At 54.9% G+C, this 17,703-nt stretch overlaps 2 protein-coding genes across 4 annotated transcripts in view; both read left to right on the forward strand.

Moving 5' to 3' along the window:
- The first annotated feature begins 1,221 nt into the window (after positions 1 to 1,221).
- Positions 1,222 to 11,658, forward strand: TMEM145 (transmembrane protein 145). Of its 2 annotated transcripts, XM_035284586.3 has the most exons (15): positions 1,222 to 1,407; positions 2,176 to 2,250; positions 2,354 to 2,431; positions 2,515 to 2,601; positions 2,694 to 2,795; positions 2,895 to 2,979; positions 3,090 to 3,161; positions 3,272 to 3,340; positions 3,835 to 3,915; positions 4,016 to 4,094; positions 4,226 to 4,319; positions 5,054 to 5,226; positions 6,977 to 7,097; positions 10,180 to 10,386; positions 10,874 to 11,658. In XM_035284586.3, the coding sequence occupies exons 1-15, from the start codon at positions 1,288 to 1,290 to the stop codon at positions 11,120 to 11,122; spliced, it is 1,692 nt and encodes a 563-aa protein (XP_035140477.1). In that variant the 5' UTR covers positions 1,222 to 1,287; the 3' UTR covers positions 11,123 to 11,658. The 2 variants fall into 2 exon arrangements, with proteins under 2 accessions (XP_035140477.1, XP_035140475.1); XM_035284584.3 differs by having other exon boundaries at positions 10,180 to 10,901.
- A 570-nt stretch (positions 11,659 to 12,228) lies between these two features.
- Positions 12,229 to 17,703, forward strand: part of MEGF8 (multiple EGF like domains 8) — a 54,798-nt gene continuing 49,323 nt past the window's right edge. For both annotated transcript variants that reach the window (XM_035284520.3, XM_035284521.3), the window contains exon 1: positions 12,229 to 13,024. In XM_035284520.3, coding sequence (XP_035140411.1) covers positions 12,838 to 13,024 — 187 coding nt within the window. In that variant the 5' untranslated portion in view covers positions 12,229 to 12,837. The remainder of the gene's footprint in view (positions 13,025 to 17,703) is intronic.

The following is a 17,703-nucleotide window of genomic DNA, read 5'->3' on the forward strand; positions in this document are numbered from 1 at the left end:
CCAAGTAAGTAATTTCAACTTGGATTTGAAACATACGTTTGGATATCTCACACTACCACCTCTGCGTCTCACAGCAACCCAGTTTCACAGCATGGTAAGCAGTGACAGGTCATGGGCAGGCAGAAGACGGGTACAGTGGTTATAGTGAGGGCTCCACCACCACCATGTGGTGTAACTCAGAACGAGTGGCTTGCCCTCTCTGTGCCTCTGCGAGCACTTTGCAGGGTGCATCAGATCTAGAACGCTGGCAACTCCAGGATGGACACAGCTTGGGGGTGTAGTAGAGGTGGGGATGAGCAGTCAAATAGTTGGCCGGGCATGGTAGCTCACACCTGTAATCCTAGCACTTTGGGAGGCTGAGGCAGGTGGATCACCTGAGGTCAGGAGTTTGAGACCAGCCTGGCCAACATGGTGAAACCCCATCTGTCCTAAAAATACAAAAAAATTAGCCAGCTGTGGTGATGGGCGCCTGTAATCCCAGCTACTCAGGAAGCCGAGGCAGGATAATCGCTTGAACCTGAGAGGCAGAGGTTGCAGTGGACCGAGATGGCGCCACTGCACTCTAGCCAGGGTGACAGAGTAAGACTCCATCTCAAAAAACCAAACCAAAACAAAGCAAAACTGGCCGGGCGTGGTGGCTAACGCCTGTAATCCCAGCAGTTTGGGAGGCCCAGGCATTCGGATCACGAGGTGAAGAGATCGAGACCGTCTTGGCTAACACGGTGAAAACCTGTCTTTACTAAAAATACAAAAATTAGCTGGGCGTGGTGGTGCATGCCTGAAGTTCCAGCTCCTTCGGAGGCTGAGGCGGGAGAATCGCTTGAACCCGGGAGGCAGAGTTTGCAGTAAGCCGAGATCTCGCCTGCACTCCAACCTGGGCGACAGACAGAGACTCCGCCTCAAAAAAAAAAAAATAAAAAAAAAATTATAGTTTGGGGACTACAATGCGGGGAGGCCAGGACAGAGCATAGGTCTAGGGTTCTGGAGAAGGCAGTCTGGAGGAGGCTTGGCTTTGGAAGACGTGAGTTCAATTTAGGACATGGGGAACCATAGGTATCTACGAGACTCCAGGAGGGGAGGGCTGGGGAGGCGTGACAGAGGATGAGCGTCCCCCTCTCACGCGGAGAATGTGGGAGCCAGGTTGGGTCCTCCTAGAGAAGGGGGCGGGGAGCGCGGCACCCAGCGGCCCCTTTAATCGGGGGCGCGCGCTGGCCGGCCCGCGCGTTCTCGCCTCCGTCGCCGGGCCGGAGCGGGAGCAGGAGCGGAGCCGGGGCTGGAGCTGGCGGAATGGAGACCCCGCGCGCGCCCGCGCTGCGCCGCCTGCTGCCGCCGCTGCTGCTCCTGCTGTTGTCACTGCCCCCCCGCGCCCGGGCCAAGTACGTGCGGGGCAACCTTAGCTCCAAGGAGGTGAGCACGCCGAGCCCTCCCCTGCCTCCCGCCCGCCCTCGGGGGACTCGAGGGAGGCGAGGGAAGCGGGTACCACCCCGCCCCCTGCCGCCCCTCCTGGCGGACCCCGGAGCTTTGGGGAAATGGGGCCGAGGGCGATGTGGGACTGGGCCAGAGTCGAGGCTGAGGGACCGGTGGGGTCACGGCCAGACCTGGGGGTTGTAGGAGGGACGTTGAGGTCAGAGCTGAGCAGGCGGGGAGAGCGGATTGGGAGAGTCAGAGTTTGGGAAGGGGGGTGGCGCAGAGGTGGTGCTGAAGGGACAGCACTTTTCACTCAACAGAGAGCCCCGAGCTGAACGAGCTCACCGCCACACTCCCGCTCAGGACCGGGAGGGGGCAGTTTGGAAGATTCCCCTGCGCGGGATGGTCTTTGGGAACAAGGGGTGGGATGCGGAGGAGTGTGGATATTGGGGGAACGGGGTCAGATGGTGGCCAGGACACGAGGTGGCCAGGATAGGCATCTGGCCCCCAGGGTCTTTCTGGGGGCTCCCGGGAAATGTGGGGAGGAGCATTTGAGAGGAGGGAAGGAAACTTGAGGGGGCAATGGAGGGAGAAAATCAGGGCGGCAGGAATCCTGGACCCACAGTGGAAGGATTTTGGAGGTGACCTGGTCTCCTTCTAGTACTTGGGAAGCCAGGTCCCTGAGGGGTAGGGAAGAAAAGTTGGGAGTCTATGGAGTAGACAGTTCTTGAAGGACTCAGCAGAGGGTCGGATTGGGCCCCTTTTCAGGACTGGGTGTTCCTGACAAGATTTTGTTTCCTCTCGGATTACGGCCGACTGGACTTCCGTTTCCGCTACCCTGAGGTGAGTCTCCCCCAACACTTGCTGTGCCGAGGCTGGATACTCCCTTGGCCTCCAAAGGCACAGACTGCCCCAGCTCCCGGCCCCCAACTTCTCTGATCTGCAGGCCAAGTGCTGTCAGAACATCCTCCTCTATTTTGATGACCCATCCCAGTGGCCAGCTGTGTACAAGTCAGGGGACAAGGTGAGGACTGTGAAGAGGACGTAGAGGGTGAGGGGAGAAGGTCATGGCTGGCCGAGGAGTGACCCTGTCCCTGCCTTCCCCAGGACTGCCTGGCCAAGGAGTCAGTGATCCGGCCAGAGAACAACCAGGTCATCAACCTCACCACACAGTATGCCTGGTCCGGCTGTCAGGTGAGGGCCCAGCCTGAGGGAGTGGGCAGGTGCTGAAGGTTGAGGACTTGGGGGCATCGAGGACATACTTCAGCTTTCTTGCTTGTCCCCAGGTGGTGTCAGAGGAGGGAACCCGCTACCTGAGCTGTTCCAGTGGCCGCAGCTTCCGCTCAGTGCGTGAAAGGTGGTGGTATATTGCACTCAGCAAGTGTGGGGTAAGGGGCTGGGGTGGCCACCTGGGCCACCTTCTCTTTGCCTTCCTGCCAACCCTAACCTGCCCAGGGCCCCCCCTTAGGCCTCCCTACTTCCCACAGGGAGATGGACTGCAGCTGGAGTATGAGATGGTCCTCACCAATGGCAAGTCCTTCTGGACACGACACTTCTCGGCTGATGAGTTTGGTGAGCACGTGGGGACCCAAAAGCCAGGCTCTCCTTGGCCCACCAGAGCTGGGTGCCCACTGAGGGGACAGCCATCTGAATGAACCTTACTTCTCCTACCAAATCGGCAGGGATTCTGGAGACAGATGTGACCTTCCTCCTCATCTTCATCCTCATCTTCTTCCTCTCTTGTTACTTTGGATGTGAGTCTGGCACATGGGGTGTGGGGGAGGAGATAGAAGGGAGCAGGGTGGGGAGGTGAGCTGCTCTCCTTTTCTGCCTGTGGACAACCTTTCCCTATCCTGCTTCCTAGATTTGCTGAAAGGTCGTCAGTTGCTCCACACAACTTATAAAATGTTCATGGCTGCAGCAGGAGTAGAGGGTGAGGTTCAGTGTTCCAACTTTTGTGTTCTGGAAGAGGAGGGACTTGGGGCCAGACACCTGGACCTAAGAGGAATGCCTGGGGGTCTGGACTCCTGGGTTCAAGGAAGAAGGGGCTGGGGGCCTAGAACCTTGGTTCCTGGGGGAGAAGGGGCTGAGGCCTGGACCCCTGGTTCCTGGGGGAGGAGGGGGTGGGACCTGAACCCCTGGGTCCTGGAGAGGGTATAGAAGTCTGAACTCCTGGGTGTGAGGGAGGGGGTGCTGGGGGCCTGGACTCCTGGGTATGAGGGAGGAGGGGCTGGGGGCCTGGACCGCTGGGTCTGAGGGAGGAGGGTTGGGGCTGGACTCCAGAGTCTCCTAGCAGGTGAGTGGGGTAGAAGGTCTGGAGTCCTGAAGGAGGAGGTGGGGCTCAGACCACCTGGATGGTGGTGCTAGAGGACAGTGATGCCCCAGAGCTACTTTCTATCCTTTCCTCTCTGCCTATCCTCCCCCCAGTCCTGAGCCTCCTGTTTTTCTGCATCTACTGGGGTCAGTATGCGACCGATGGCATTGGCAACGAGAGTGTGAAGATCTTGGGTGAGAATGAAGCCGGGTGGGGAGAGGGTGGAGCCCAGGGCTCAGGTCAGGCGTCAGGTCTGAGCTTGGCTCTGAGCCATCCCCTCCTCCCTTCTCCCAGCCAAGCTGCTCTTCTCCTCCAGCTTCCTCATCTTCCTGCTGATGCTCATCCTCCTGGGGAAGGGATTCACAGTGACACGGTGCCCGGGCAGGGTGTGCTCGTGGGGCGGCTGGTGGGGGAGCAGGGCAGGGACAGGGTTGGAGGGGGCGGGTGCATCCTCCTCCCTGACGGCCCCCACCCCTGCTGTCTCCCCCCATGGCCTGCCGCCAGGGGCCGCATCAGCCACGCGGGTTCCGTGAAGTTGTCTGTCTACATGACCCTGTACACGCTCACTCATGTGGTGCTGCTCATCTACGAGGCGGAAGTGAGTCCCACCGGCCCCTGGCCAGGCCCCGCCTTCCCCTGCTTTTGGCACCACCTCCCCCTTGACCTGTCTGCTCGCCCTTGTAGCTCCCGCTGGCTTGCTCTCTCTCCCACTCTTCGATTTTCTGCTTTCCCATCTGTCTAAGTGATTCCTCCTCTCTTCACCATCCCACAGTAGCTTTCTTCCTCCTCCTTCTGTCTCACCGTCTATCACATTTGTGCTCAATATCGTGGCTAAGAGTTCAGGAGTCACACAGACCTGGATTTCACACCGGCTCCCCCACTTCCTAGCTAACCTTGGGTGCCGACCCCGTCTCTGGGCCCATTTTCTTCTTGGAAAATTGGGATGATCTTAACTACCCCTTGGGGCCCCTCTAAGGCTTTCTATCATCTGTATGTATGGCTTTGGTCAAAGGACTTCCCTCTTAGCCTCAGTTTCCTCTTCTGTGAAATGGAGCAATAATAAGACCTACCTCATTGAGTACATGCTGATGGAAAAACTCACACATAGGAGGTATTTAGCCCCATGTTGGGCACACAGTAGCTGATTTATTCTTTTCCTGTCTTTATCACCCTCTCTCTCTGCATCAATATGCTTCTGTCTCCATGCCTGGCTCTCCTGTTGCTTTTGTTCTGACCGAGTACCTCTATTCACAAGTGCCCAGGGGTGGGGTCCAGGGACCCTAATAGGGGGCAGGAGGCCAGGCTGTGATGGACCCTCTCCCGCGGGTCCAGTTCTTTGACCCGGGTCAGGTACTGTACACGTATGAGTCACCGGCTGGCTACGGGCTCATCGGACTGCAGGTGGCGGCCTACGTGTGGTTCTGCTATGCTGTGCTCATCTCGCTGCGCCACTTTCCTGAGAAGCAGCCCTTTTATGTGCCCTTCTTTGCTGCCTATACGCTCTGGTGAGAATTGGTGGGCCCCAGCCTGTCCCTTCCTCCCTCCCGGGGCTCCCCAGAAGTGACTGCTCCCTATCTCAGACCCTCCATAGTGAAGAAGGTAGGCTTGTAACTCAGGCAGCTGTCACTCAGAATCTGTCACTCACGTTGTGAAAAATTACTTTCATAAGAAGTGCATCAGTTTTTTTTTTTTTTTTTTCCCGAGACGGAGTTTCCCTATTGTTACCCAGGCTGGAGTGCAATGGCGTGATCTCGGCTCACCGCAGGCTCTGCCTCCTGGGTTCAAGCAATTCTCCTGCCTCAGCTTCCCGAGTAGCTGGGACTACAGGTGCGTGCCACTATGCCCAGCTAATTTTTGTGTTTTTTTAAGTAGAGACGGGGTTTCACCATGTTGACCAGGATGGTCTCGATCACTTGACCTCGTGATCCATCCGCCTCGGCCTCCCAAAGTGCTGGGATTATAGGCGTGAGCCACTGCGCATGGCCAAGAAGTGCATCAGGTTTACCCATAAAACAACAGGATCGGCTGGGCATGGTGGCTCACTCTTGTAATCCCAGCACTTTGGGAGGCCGAAGCAAGCGGATCACAAGGTCAAGAGATTGAGACCATCCTGACCAACATGATGAAACCCCGTCTCTACTAAAAATACAAAAATTAGCTGGGTGTGGTGGCACGCACCTGTGGTCCCAGCTACTCGGGAGGCTGAGGCGGAAGAATTGCTTGAACACAGGAGGCGGAGGTTGCAGCGAGCCGAGATTGTGCCACTGCACTCCAGCCTGGCAACAGAGCCAGACTCCGTCTCAAACAAAAACAAAAAAGCAAAACAGGATCTCCTCAAAGGGATATCTTGAGCAAGCATAGGCCACTATATGAGGGCCGAGTATCTGGCACATAGTAAATGTTCAGTAAAAACTATTGTAGGCTGGGTGCAGTGGTTTAGCCTATAATCCCAACACTTTGGGAGGCAGGTGGATCACCTGAGATCAGGAGTTCAAGACCAGCTTGGCCAACATGGTGAAACCCTGTCTCTACTAAAAATACAAGAAAATTAGCCAGGCGAGGTGGTGCATGCCTGTAATCTCGAGAGTGGCAGGAGAATCGCTTGAACCTGGGAGGCCGAGGTTTCATTGAGCTGAGATTGTGCCACTTCACTCCAGCCTGGGCAAGAGAGTGAGACTCTGTTTTTAAAAAAAAACACCCAAAACTATTGTAATTATTATTGTTCACCGTAACAGTAATAAATAGGCTGGCAGATTCTGAGCCAGAATGCCTGGATTCAGATCCCAGCTCTAAAGCTTATAGATGATGTGACCTCAGACAAGCCCATTAACGTCTCTCTGTCTCAGTTTCCTTACCTATTAATGGGGATGGAAATTTCATCTGCCTCATAGAGTCACTGTGAGAGTTAAATGAGTTTATCTACATCAAATACTTAGAAACAGGCCTGGCATGCAATATGTCCTTACTTGTTATTATCATTTGTTCATTCATTCATCAAATATCTAGTGATTTCTTATTAGATGCTAGGATCTGGGGTGGTGTGGAACTTAGTTAAATTCAGCCTTGTCCTTGCCCCTCAGAATTCCCCAATCCAGTCCTGCCCCTTTTGCTCTCTGGCTTCTGAAGGTCACACTGGCTTCCCTCCACTTTGGGACCTGCCTGGGGTCTGTGTGTGTACATGGCTGGGGAGGTGGGGCCATACGGTGGGGTGGAGGACAGAAGCAGTGTCTCTTCTGACCCAATATTCCCCTTCAGGTTCTTTGCAGTTCCTGTCATGGCCCTGATTGCCAATTTCGGCATTCCCAAGTGGGCCCGGGAGAAGATTGTCAATGGCATCCAGCTGGGGATCCACTTGTATGCCCATGGCGTGTTCCTGGTAAGGATGGGCATCTTGGAGGGCAGAAGATGCATGAGGCTCCTACATCTGAAGTGCTGGACCTCCTGTTTCGAGATCTGGATCCATTTTCCCTCTAGTCATTCTCCCTGTATGGAAAGCCTGCTGAGTTCCTGCAGCCTCCTCTACTGTGTCCCTCAGAGTCCATAATCTTCTTTTTTTTGAGATGGAGTCTTGCTCTGTCACCCAGGCTGGAGTGCAAGAAACTCAGCTCCTTGCAACTTCTTCCTCCAGGGCTCAAGCAATTCTCCTGCCTCAGCCTCCTGAGTAGCTCGGATTACTGGTGCCCGCCACCACATGCAGCTAATTTTTTGTATTTTTATTAGAGACAGGGTTTCACCATGTTGGTTAGGCAGATCTTGAACTCCTGACCTCAGGTGATCCACCTGCCTCGGCCTTCCAAAGTGCTGGATGACAGGCGTGAGCCACCGCACCTGGCCCATGTCCATTTTCTTCTGTTCCTCTCTCCCACCTTGTGTCCTGGCCTCTTTCCTCAACCCATCCTCTCTCTTTGCCCTCCCTCCCCATTTCCATTCCTGACCCTGTGTCCCCAGATTTTTCCATGTCCCTTCTGTATCCCCACTATCTTCCTCACCTGCCTTGATCTCTACTTCACTCTCCCCTGCCCACCCCACATTCTGCCATCACAGGCCATTGTTCAGGAAGAAGCAGCTTGGGTGGCACAGGGTGAAGCTTTTGGGCTTATGGGTCTGAACAGTGTAGGTAAGAGCTAGGCATCAGGAGGGCCCAGCACCACATCTATTCTTTGCCCTGGTTCACATCCTATCTGACTTTATTGGTGCCAGTTCTAATATTCATTAATTTATTCATCAACTATTCCCTGGGCACCTGTCTTGAACCAGTCTGTTTCATTCTAGGAACATCTGTATGAATTTATTCCTGCCTTCTTGTTTAATTGTTAGAGCAGCTTCAGGAGAGGATAGGTAATTGACATTGTTCCCACTACATAGAGTGGGGAAGCTAAGGCTCAGAGAGGAGAAGTGACATGCCATGGCTCTGTGGCCTTTGGTGGCAGGCAAACACTTTGAACCCCATCCTTCTCCAGCAGACCACAAGGTCTGAAATGAGGGGGGTCCAGAAATGGAAATAGGCATGACTGAGTGTCCCAGCTTCTGACTCCAGGGATCTACAATGTACCTGTGTAGGGAGTGGGCCCAGCCACTGAGGGAGGGGACAGGTCCCCATCCTTTACCTCAGAGCCGGACTTAGGTACGGACTCCCTCACCTTCCCAGACCAGTCCATCCTGAAGCTCTACAGGAAGTCAGAAAGGGACAGGAAGAGGAGAAACACTGAGAACCTGCCATGTGCTGGGCTCTGCATCAGTGGTTTTCATTTCCACCCTCTCATTTTTCCAAGTAGGCGCTACAATCCCTTTTCCCCCAGCGAGGCTCAGGGAGTTTAATCAACATGCCCCAGATCCCACACTCAGTGAGCTACGGATCCCAGAGGTGGCATGCAGGCTCAAAATGGCAAGCGCAGCGCCCTTCCTGCTTTATCTCAGCCAGCTTCCTTCCTAAGGATGCTCGCATTAGCTCAGCACAGCTCCACCTGGGTATCCTACTGCTCATTGCTTTCAGCTCCCTGTTCATTTTTTCAGCACGACCTTAGAGGAGCTGTGTTAGGCTTCCAGGGTGTGGTGATGGAGTCACACCCAGTCCCTGCAGGAATGGCCTGTCAGACTAACTGGTACCAGACATCCCTACATTCCACTAATATTTATTTATTTATTTATTCCAAGATGGAATCTTGCTCTGTTGCCCAGGCTGGAGTGCATGGTGTGATCTTGGCTCACTGCAGCCTCTACCTCCTGGGTTCAAGCAATTCTTCTGCCTCAGCCTCCCCAGTAGCTAGGATTACAGGTGCACCACCACACCTGGCTGATTTTTGCATTTTTAGTAGAGACAGGGTTTCACCATGTTGGCCATGCTGATCTCAAATTCCTGACCTCAGGTGATCCACCCACCTCGGCCTCCCACAGTGTTGGGATTATAGACATGAGCCACCACACCCGGTTAATTTTTGTAATTTTTTTTTTTTTTGATACGGAGTCTTGCTCTGTTGCTCAGACTGGAGTGCAGTGGTGTGATCTCAGCTCACGGCAACCTCCACCTCCCGGGTTCAAGTGATTCTCGTGTCTCAGCCTCTGGAGTAGCTGGGACTTCAGGTGCCTGCTACCACCCTCGGGTAATTTTTTGTATTTTTAGTAGAGATGGGATTTCACTGTGTGAGCCAGGATGGTCTTGATCTCCTGACATCATGATCCGCCCGTCTCTGCCTCCCAAAGTGCCGGGATTACAGGCCACTGTACCCAGCCAATTTTTGTATTTTTAGTAGAGGCGGGGTTTCACTGTGTGAGCCAGGCTGGTCTGGAACTCCCGACCTCGTGATCCACCCTCCTCAGCCTCCCAAACTGCTGAGATTACAAGCATGAGCTACCTTGCCCGGCCCACCAATATTTATTGAAGGCCAATATGTGCCAGGCATAGTTGTAGAAGGTACCGGGGACTCAGTAGGGAACAGAAAAGTCTGGTTCCTGCCTCATCGAGGCATTCTAGAATCTATTAGTTGCTGTCCAATTGAACTTTCTGTATTTATGAAAATATTCTATTATCTGCACTTTCCAATATGGAAACTACTAATCATATGCGGCTGTTGAGCACTTGAAGGTGGGTAGTGTGTAATGAGTGTGTAGTGGGGAGTGTGACTGACAAACCAGAGTTTAAATTTAATTTTGATTAAATTTAAGCCACATGCAGCCAGTGGCTATCATGCAGTGCAGGACACTGACCCTAACCAATCACTGATGGTGATAGTTCATCATCATCAGTGATCAGGGCTCTGATGGAGGAAGCACTGGCAGAGTTGTGTTGAAGGGAAAAGGTCAGGGTCCAGAGCCCACAGGAGGCGCCTAATCCAGTCTGAATGGCTTCAGGGAAGTGTGGGGGGATGTCAACTGAAAGGGAATCCTTTGAACCCCAAGTTTATGGGGACAGCTTCGGGCCAGACAGTGCCTCTCACACCTGCTCCTGGCCCTGGACTCAGATCATGACCCGCCCGTCAGCGGCCAACAAGAACTTCCCGTACCACGTGCGCACGTCGCAGATCGCGTCAGCCGGAGTCCCCGGACCGGGAGGGAGCCAGTCGGCGGACAAGGCCTTCCCGCAGCATGTCTATGGGAATGTGACGTTCATCAGCGACTCGGTGCCCAACTTCACGGAGCTCTTCTCCATTCCCCCGCCCGCCTCCTCCGTAAGCCCCGCGGCCCCAGCGCCCGAGGAGCTGCTGGCGCCGCCCCTGGAGTACCTGACCCCGCTCCCGGCCCCGCCGCCGCTCCCAGCGCCCCGGCGCCTGAGCCCGCCCCCTGCCTTTCGCACGCCCCGCGCCCCAACACCGCGTCGCGACCGTCCCCCGGCGCCTGCGCCCACCCTGCCCGACTGGGTCCTGGCGCTGTTGCGCACGCCCCCGCAGACGCCCTGTGTCTTGCCCCCACCGCCCGCCTTCCGCGGCTCTCCCCCAGCTCCCCGGCCGCCGCGGGAGTTCGCCCCGCGCGCCCCGACGCCGCCCTTTGAGTACCTGGCCCCGTTGCCCAGGCGCCCCGCCACCCAGTCCTTCCCTGACTGACACGTGCGTCCACACCTGGGTGGAAGGGTTCTCAAGGGGAGGGGGACGGGTCTTCGGGGCCGCATCTGCCCCCCCGAGGGTCCTGGACGGCCTCTGACCCTGACCCCCCTCCCAGGCCGGGAAGCAGGTGGAGGAGACCGCGGTAGCGGCGGCAGTGGCCCCGAGGGGCCGCGTGGTGACCATGGCCGAGCCGGGCGCAGCCTCCCCGCCCCCTCCCGCTCGGTTCCCCAAGGCTGCCGACCCGGGATGGGACGGCCCGACGCCGCCCTACCAGCCGCTCGTGCCTCAGACGGCGGCGCCGCACACCGGCTTCACCGAATACTTCAGCATGCACACGGCCGGGGGCACTGCACCCCCGGTCTGAGCACCCCTGCCTGCCCCTGCCCCATGGGCCGCGCACCGGGCCCCGGCCGGGCTCCGGACCCCTGCTTTATCCCGGCCCGAGAGCTTGGCTATCCCGGGCCTTCCCGACCCTTTCCACCTCCCGCGCCCGGGTTGGGTGCGCTGCGTCCCGCCCCCCTCCTCTGGTGCCAAACAGTCCCGCGGGAGCCGCTCTCCCGTCCACTCCCTCAGCCCCTGCCCCGAGCGGCGCCGGATTCTGGGCTCCCGCTGTTCCGTGACCTCCGGCCCCCTGACCCCCTTCGAGACTTCTGACCCCGCTGGACTCCGAAACACCCGTGGTGACCGCCGGGACCCTGCCTGTGACTCTCCAGGACTCTGCGACCCCGGGATGGATATTGCGATGCTGGTCTCCACCCTGAAACTCTCCCTTGGATCTGTTACCTCGGACCCGTGCTCCGTCCGCCCCTATCTCCATTCCCGAGGCCTTCCCTCGGGTCTGTGGCAGAAAGACATTTTCCCCCTTCTTGCCAAAATAAAGATTCATTGAGTTTTTATTTATAACATGGTTTTTTTACATTGAGGGTGATCGGCAGCAGGGCTGAGCCAGACCATGTCAGGCTCGGGACCTCAGTGTGTCCATCTGTGAAATGGAAATTTGGGACCGGGCGCAGGGACCTGTATAACCTGATCTTTATAAACTGATCTTCAATCTGGGAACATCGAAGATGATAGAGCAGGGTCTCCTTGCACCGCTCCTTTATTTTTGCCTTCCCTTCCTCACTCAGAGGTAGATGCGCCCTCCAGTGGCCCATGTTTTGCTCAACTGCAGGCACCCAGAGTTTGGGTTACGATCTTAGCACTGCGCATGTGTGATTCTCCCCGGGCAGGCCCAGAAGGTCGCTGCTGCGCATGCGGCTCGGAACAAATTGGGCGGAGAATTTCCCCGGAAGTCTCCCTTTATGGAGGGTTGGGGTTGGACTCTCCGCAGTCCTCCTAGGGCCGCTCTGACCCGCCGCTCTGCAATTTCTCGTCTCCTCTCCGCCTTCCCTCCCACAGCTGCTGCTCGGCTCCCGCCCCCACGGGCTCGTACAGCGGGTCTTCCCGCGGCCGCTCTGGCCCAAGCGTCCCGTCGTCTCTCTGATCTGGCCCATCGGCCCGGGAGGGAGGCGCGGGTGGGTGAGCAAAGGGACTGCGTCTATGGGGTCCAGGCCCGAGCCCCTGAAGACTGGCTCCGCCCCCGGCATCCGCTCGCGCCCCGCCCCCGGCTGGAGGAGTCTCTCCTGGACCATCCGAGCCTTGCCTGGTCCCGGCCTGCATCCTCTATGTAGGCTCCTGCCAGGCCGTAGAACCCTTCGCCCCCTGGGGACCCACCCGTCTGTAAGGTCCATTTGGCCTGCAGCGGCCTGAGTCTGTAACTGCTGGACACTATTTATGGAGTCGGCCCCCTATGGGGGCCTGTGTCTATAGGGACCCCCACCGTCCCTAGCGGTCGGCTCCGTCCATAATGACTCCATATACAGGGCCTTCCATCGCTCTGTAGGGCCCAGCCCTCGGCTTCCAGAGCCTATCAACAGCGGCCATTCCCTTTGCCTGGACTGCGTCTCCTGGACCTCTTCGGTCTACAAGGCCATGCTATGCCTATAGAGGTCGCATTTGCAGGGCCTTACTCCGGGTAGAGGGTCCTCTCCAGGTTTTTACGGCCCATCCCGGCTCTAAGGGTCAGTGCAGGAGGCGGCGATGGCCCTGGGCAAGGCTCTGGCCACGGCACTGGCTTTGGCCTTGGCTGTGCTGGGGTCGCTGTCCCCTGGGGCCTGGGCGGGGGACTGCAAGGGGCAGCGGCAGGTGCTGCGGGAGGCGCCAGGCTTCGTGACGGATGGTGCGGGCAACTACAGCGTCAATGGCAACTGCGAGTGGCTCATCGAGGGTGAGTGGGGCCGCGTGGGTCACTCACTAATTCCTGCTGGTTTATTCATGTATGCCTTCATCCACTGACCACATTCCCAGAGTTCTGTTCTGGTCCAGGCCTTTTGCTCTAAAATGCCTGACATCCAGGGTTGCAGCCAACCTGGGGCTTGCCCTGGAGAGCCTCCAAGTCTAGTGACTTGGAGGCCTTGGCTGGGGTGGCATCGCTGTCCCCTGGGGCCCTGGCGGGGGACTGCAAGGGGCATCTGGAGATGCACATACACCCAGATGGACAGTTACAAGCCAGGAGCATCAGTGCTGGGTCTTCTGAGTAATTGTTAAGAACTCAATGTCTGAGTCCAACCTGGCATTGAATTTGGTTCAACAACTACTTCTTTTTCTTTTCTTTTTTTTTTTTGAGATTAGGGTCTCACTGTCACCCAGGCTGGAGTGCAATGGTACTAACACAATTTACATACTGTAGCCTTGATCTCTTGGGCTCAAGTGATCCTCCCACCTCAGCCTCCCAAGTAACTGAGTTTGTAGAGACAGAGTCTCACCATGTTGCCCAGGCTAGTCTCAAACTGCTGGGCTCAAATGCTCCCCCCACCTCAGCCTCCCAAAGTGTTGGGATTGTAGGCATGAGCCATTGTGCCTGGCTTCTTATTGTTATTAGCTTTGAGACTTTGAGCAGGTGGCTTCCTTTCTCTGAGGTTCAGCTTCCTTCCCCCACAAAATGGGATAACAACAGTACTCTCACCTCACAGGGTTGTTGGAATGAAATAAAAACGTATTTAACGTGCCTGATGTGCATATAGTAACTGTTCAATAAATGGCATTAGGATTATTATTGTTGTTATTTGTAAAATACTTCAATAAAAGCATTTTTCTTCAGTCATTTATATGCCAGACATTATGTTTCCCATTGGACAGAGCCCAGACTGAGACAGCTCCAACAATCCCTGGTGACTTAGGTCTTGGAGTCCAGCTGGGGAGACAAACACTTTAATAGTGAGAGCCAAGAATGGTCTGTGAAGGAGGAATCCCACAGGCCTGGGAGAGCCCAGAGAAAGTGCCTGATCTGGGCTGGGGGAGGACAGAGAGAGGCTTCCTGGAGGAGGAAACGTCTAAACTGAGACCTAAAGGACCGATAGGAATCTGTCAGGAGCAGGAGGAGAAGCCCCAGCCCTACCCTTCTGGGCTCCCAGTCAGTGGGAGAGACAAACCCACTTCCAGGCTGTTTGTTTTCCTTTTCTACCCAATAAACTATGCATGCTTCAGAACCCTACCTCAGTGGCGCCTTCTCTGTGAAGACATGTGACTTAACCCGAGGTGTAGCTGAGATTAGAGGTGTCTGTAGGAGGGAGCAGAAGGGCATTCCAGACAAGAATGGCCGTGCAAAGATGGGAAGCGGGATAGTGATGCTTGCTTCTGAAGAACTAGAAAGCCAAGGTGTTAGAACATAGAATACTGGCAGGCATGGTGGCTCACGCCTGTAGTCCTAGCACTTTGGGAGGCCGAGGCCTCCAGTGGATCACCTGAAGTCAGGAGTTCAAGACCAGCCTGGACAATGTGGTGAAACCCCGTCTCTACTAAAAATACAAAAATTATCTGGGCGTGATGGCACATCTCTGTAGTTCCGACTTCTCAGGAGGCTGAGGCACAAGAATCGCTTGAACCTGAAGGTTTCAGTGAATTGATATTGTGTCACTACACTCCAGTCTGGGCAGCAGAGCAAGACTCCATGTTAAAAACAAAAACAAAAACGTAAAGACAGAATACAAGACGACCAATGAGCCAGATGCTGCAGGGTGGGAGGAGCCAGCATTTGTAGGGTTTTGTGATTTTGAGCTGTATCCTGAGGGCAATAGATGGGTGGAAGAGAAGTTGAAAGGCAGTCCCTGGAGAAGTCCTGGAAGGCCTCACAGAGTAGCGGATGTAGAAGCTGGCCTCCAGACAGGGAGGTCCTGAGCAAAGGCCAGAGGCATGAAAGGGCCTGGGTCATGCAGGGCCTCCCTTGGCAGCCTGTGGAGCTTCGTCTTTGTCTGGGGGCTCTGGGGAACCATGGAAGAGTTTTGATCAGGAAGAGGACATGATCTGATTTATGTGTTAGAAGATCTCTCTGGCTGCTGTGTAGGGTATGGATGAAGGCATGTTTCTCTGTGTGAGCATGTCTACCTGTCAAGCTAGTGGGATGAGAACAGAGTAGGAAGAGAGAGAGAGAGAGAGAGAGAGAGAGAGAGAGAAAGAGAGTGTGTGTGTGTGTGTGTGTGTGTGTGTGTGTGTGAGACAAAGGCGTGCTGGATATAAATTGCTCTCTGGGCTGAGTGCGGTGGCTTACGCCTGTAATCCCAGCACTTTGGGAGGCCAAGGCAGGCGCATCACCTGAGGTCAGGAGATCAAGACCATCCTGGCTAACATGATGAAATCCTGTCTCTACTAAAAATACAAAAAATTAGCCAGGTGTGCTGGCACGTACCTATAGTCCTGCTACTCAGGAGGCTGAGGCAGGAGAATCGCTTGAACCTGGAGTACAGCTGAGATCATGCCACTGTACTCAAGCCTGGGTGACAGAGCAAGACTCTGTCTCAAAAAGAAAAAAAAAATTATGGCTGGGCACGGTGGCTCACGCCTGTAATCCCAGCACTTTGGGAGACCGAGGTGGGTGGATGACGAAGTCAAGAGATTGAGACCATCCTGGCCAATACGGTGAAACCCTGTCTCTACTAAAAGTACAAAAATTAGCTGGGCGTGGTGGCGTGTGCCTGTAGTCCCAGTGACTCGGGGGGCTGAGGCAGGAGAATTGCTTAAACCTGGGAGGTGGAGGTTGCAGTGAGCCGAGATCGCGCCACTGCACTCCATCCTGGCGCCTGGTGATGGAATGAGACTCAAAAAAAAAAAAAAAAATTACTCTCTAGCCTTAAAGAGCCTCAGACTGGTTAGGCGGGAACGGTGGCTCACGCCTGTAATCCTAGCACTTTGGAAGGCTAAGGCAGGTGGATCAGCTGACATTAGGAGTTGGAGACCAGCCTGGTCAACATGGAGAAACACCGCCTCTGCTAAAAATGCAAAAATTAACTTGGCATAGTGGCGCACGCCTGTGATCCCAGCTACTCAGGAGGCTGAGGCAGGAGAATTGCTTGAACCTGGAGGCGGAGGTTGCAGTTAACTGAGTTGCACCACTGCACTACAGCCTGGGTGACAGAATGAGACTCCATCTCAAACAAAAAAAAGAGTCTCATTCCCACCGGTTAAGAATGGTGGAGCTGGTCACAGATATTCAGCCCCCAGTGTGTTCACTGGGACAGTGTCCAGGGCCGAAAAGGGACGTGCAGGGGTTGGGTGGATGTACTTAGGGAAGAAAGAGGACTGTGCTGGAGGTCACAGAGGAGGAGCCACTGAAACAGGGTTCTGAAGCATGCAAAGGAGTTTATTGAGTGGAGAAAGGGAACAAACAGCCTCTATGAAGACATGAGGGTGGCTGGGGTGTCTCAGGATCCCTGTCTGCTTGTCTGGTCTGGTGACACTTTTGACTGGGATTGGGAGGTAATGAGAGCCAGAAGCAGGGGAAGAGGGGCCTTGAATGTCACTCAGAGCAGCCTGGCCTTCCCCTTGGGGTTAATGGGGAGCCATGGAAGGTTTTGAGCAGGAGTAGGGCATTGCCCTCAGGCTGGAGACTTGGTGAGCTGATCTGGCAAGAGAGGGTGAGTTCCTAACTGGCGCAGGGGCTTAGAGGGGTGGAGAGGTGTAGAGAGTGCAAGAGATGTTTGTGGAGTTTCACCAATGAGACTTGGGGACCAACTGGGTGGATTTTGGGGTAAGGAAGGAGTCTAGGAGACCTCCAGACCCCCTCTTGATGATCTTCTGTTCTTACCAATGCTTATCACCTCTTACCTATAAGAACCAACATCTTCCTCCTTATATTATAAAATAAACAACCAAGGCCAGGTGCAGTGGCTCACTCCTATAATCCCAACATTTTGGGAGGCCAAGGCAGGTGGATCATGAGGTCAGGAGTTTGAGACCCGCCTGACTAACAAGGTGAAACCCCATCTCTACTAAAAATACAAAAATTAGCCTGGTGTGATGGTGTGCACCTGTAATCTCAGCTATTCAGGAGGCTGAGGCAGGAGAATTGCTTGAACCCGGAGTGAGACTGTCTCAAAAAAAAAAAAAAATAACCAGCCAGGTGCAGTGGCACACGCCTGTTATCCCAGCACTTTGGGAATCTGAGGCAGAAGGATTGCTTGAGCCCAGGAGTTAAAGACTAGCCTAGATAACACGGTGAGATGTTGTCTCTACAAAAAAAATTATAAAAGATTAGCTGGGCATGTGCCTATACTTCTAGCTACTGGGGAGTCTGAAATGGGCAGATCCCTTGAGCCTGGGAGGCTGAGGTTGCAGTGAGCGGATTGCGCTACTGCACTTCAGCCTGGGCAGCAGAGCAAGATCCTGTTTCAGGAAAAAAAAATAATAATAAACAACCAACCCACTAACTTTTGTATTATGTTCACACTTTAGTCCTAGATTTTTTTTTTTTTTTTTTGAGACAAAGTCTTGTTCTGTTGCCCAGGTTGGAATGCATTGGAGCAATCTTGGTTCAGTGCAACTTCTGCTTCCCAGGTTCAAGTGATTCTTGTGCCTTGCTTGGTTTCCCAAGTAGCTGGGATTATAGGCATGGGCCACCATGCCTGGCTAATT

This window comes from Callithrix jacchus, chromosome 22 (assembly GCF_049354715.1).
Source record: "Callithrix jacchus isolate 240 chromosome 22, calJac240_pri, whole genome shotgun sequence".
In the NCBI taxonomy this organism is placed as follows: Eukaryota; Metazoa; Chordata; class Mammalia; order Primates; family Cebidae; genus Callithrix; species Callithrix jacchus.

Coding starts and splice junctions, on each gene's coding strand:
- TMEM145 (XM_035284584.3), top strand. CDS start 1,288: ATGGAGACCCCGCGCGCGCCCGCGCTGCGCCGCCTGCTGCCGCCGCTG. Junction 2,796..2,894: donor TTGCACTCAGCAAGTGTGGG/GTAAGGGGCTGG, acceptor TACTTCCCACAG/GGAGATGGACTGCAGCTGGA. Junction 7,098..10,179: donor ATGCCCATGGCGTGTTCCTG/GTAAGGATGGGC, acceptor CCCTGGACTCAG/ATCATGACCCGCCCGTCAGC.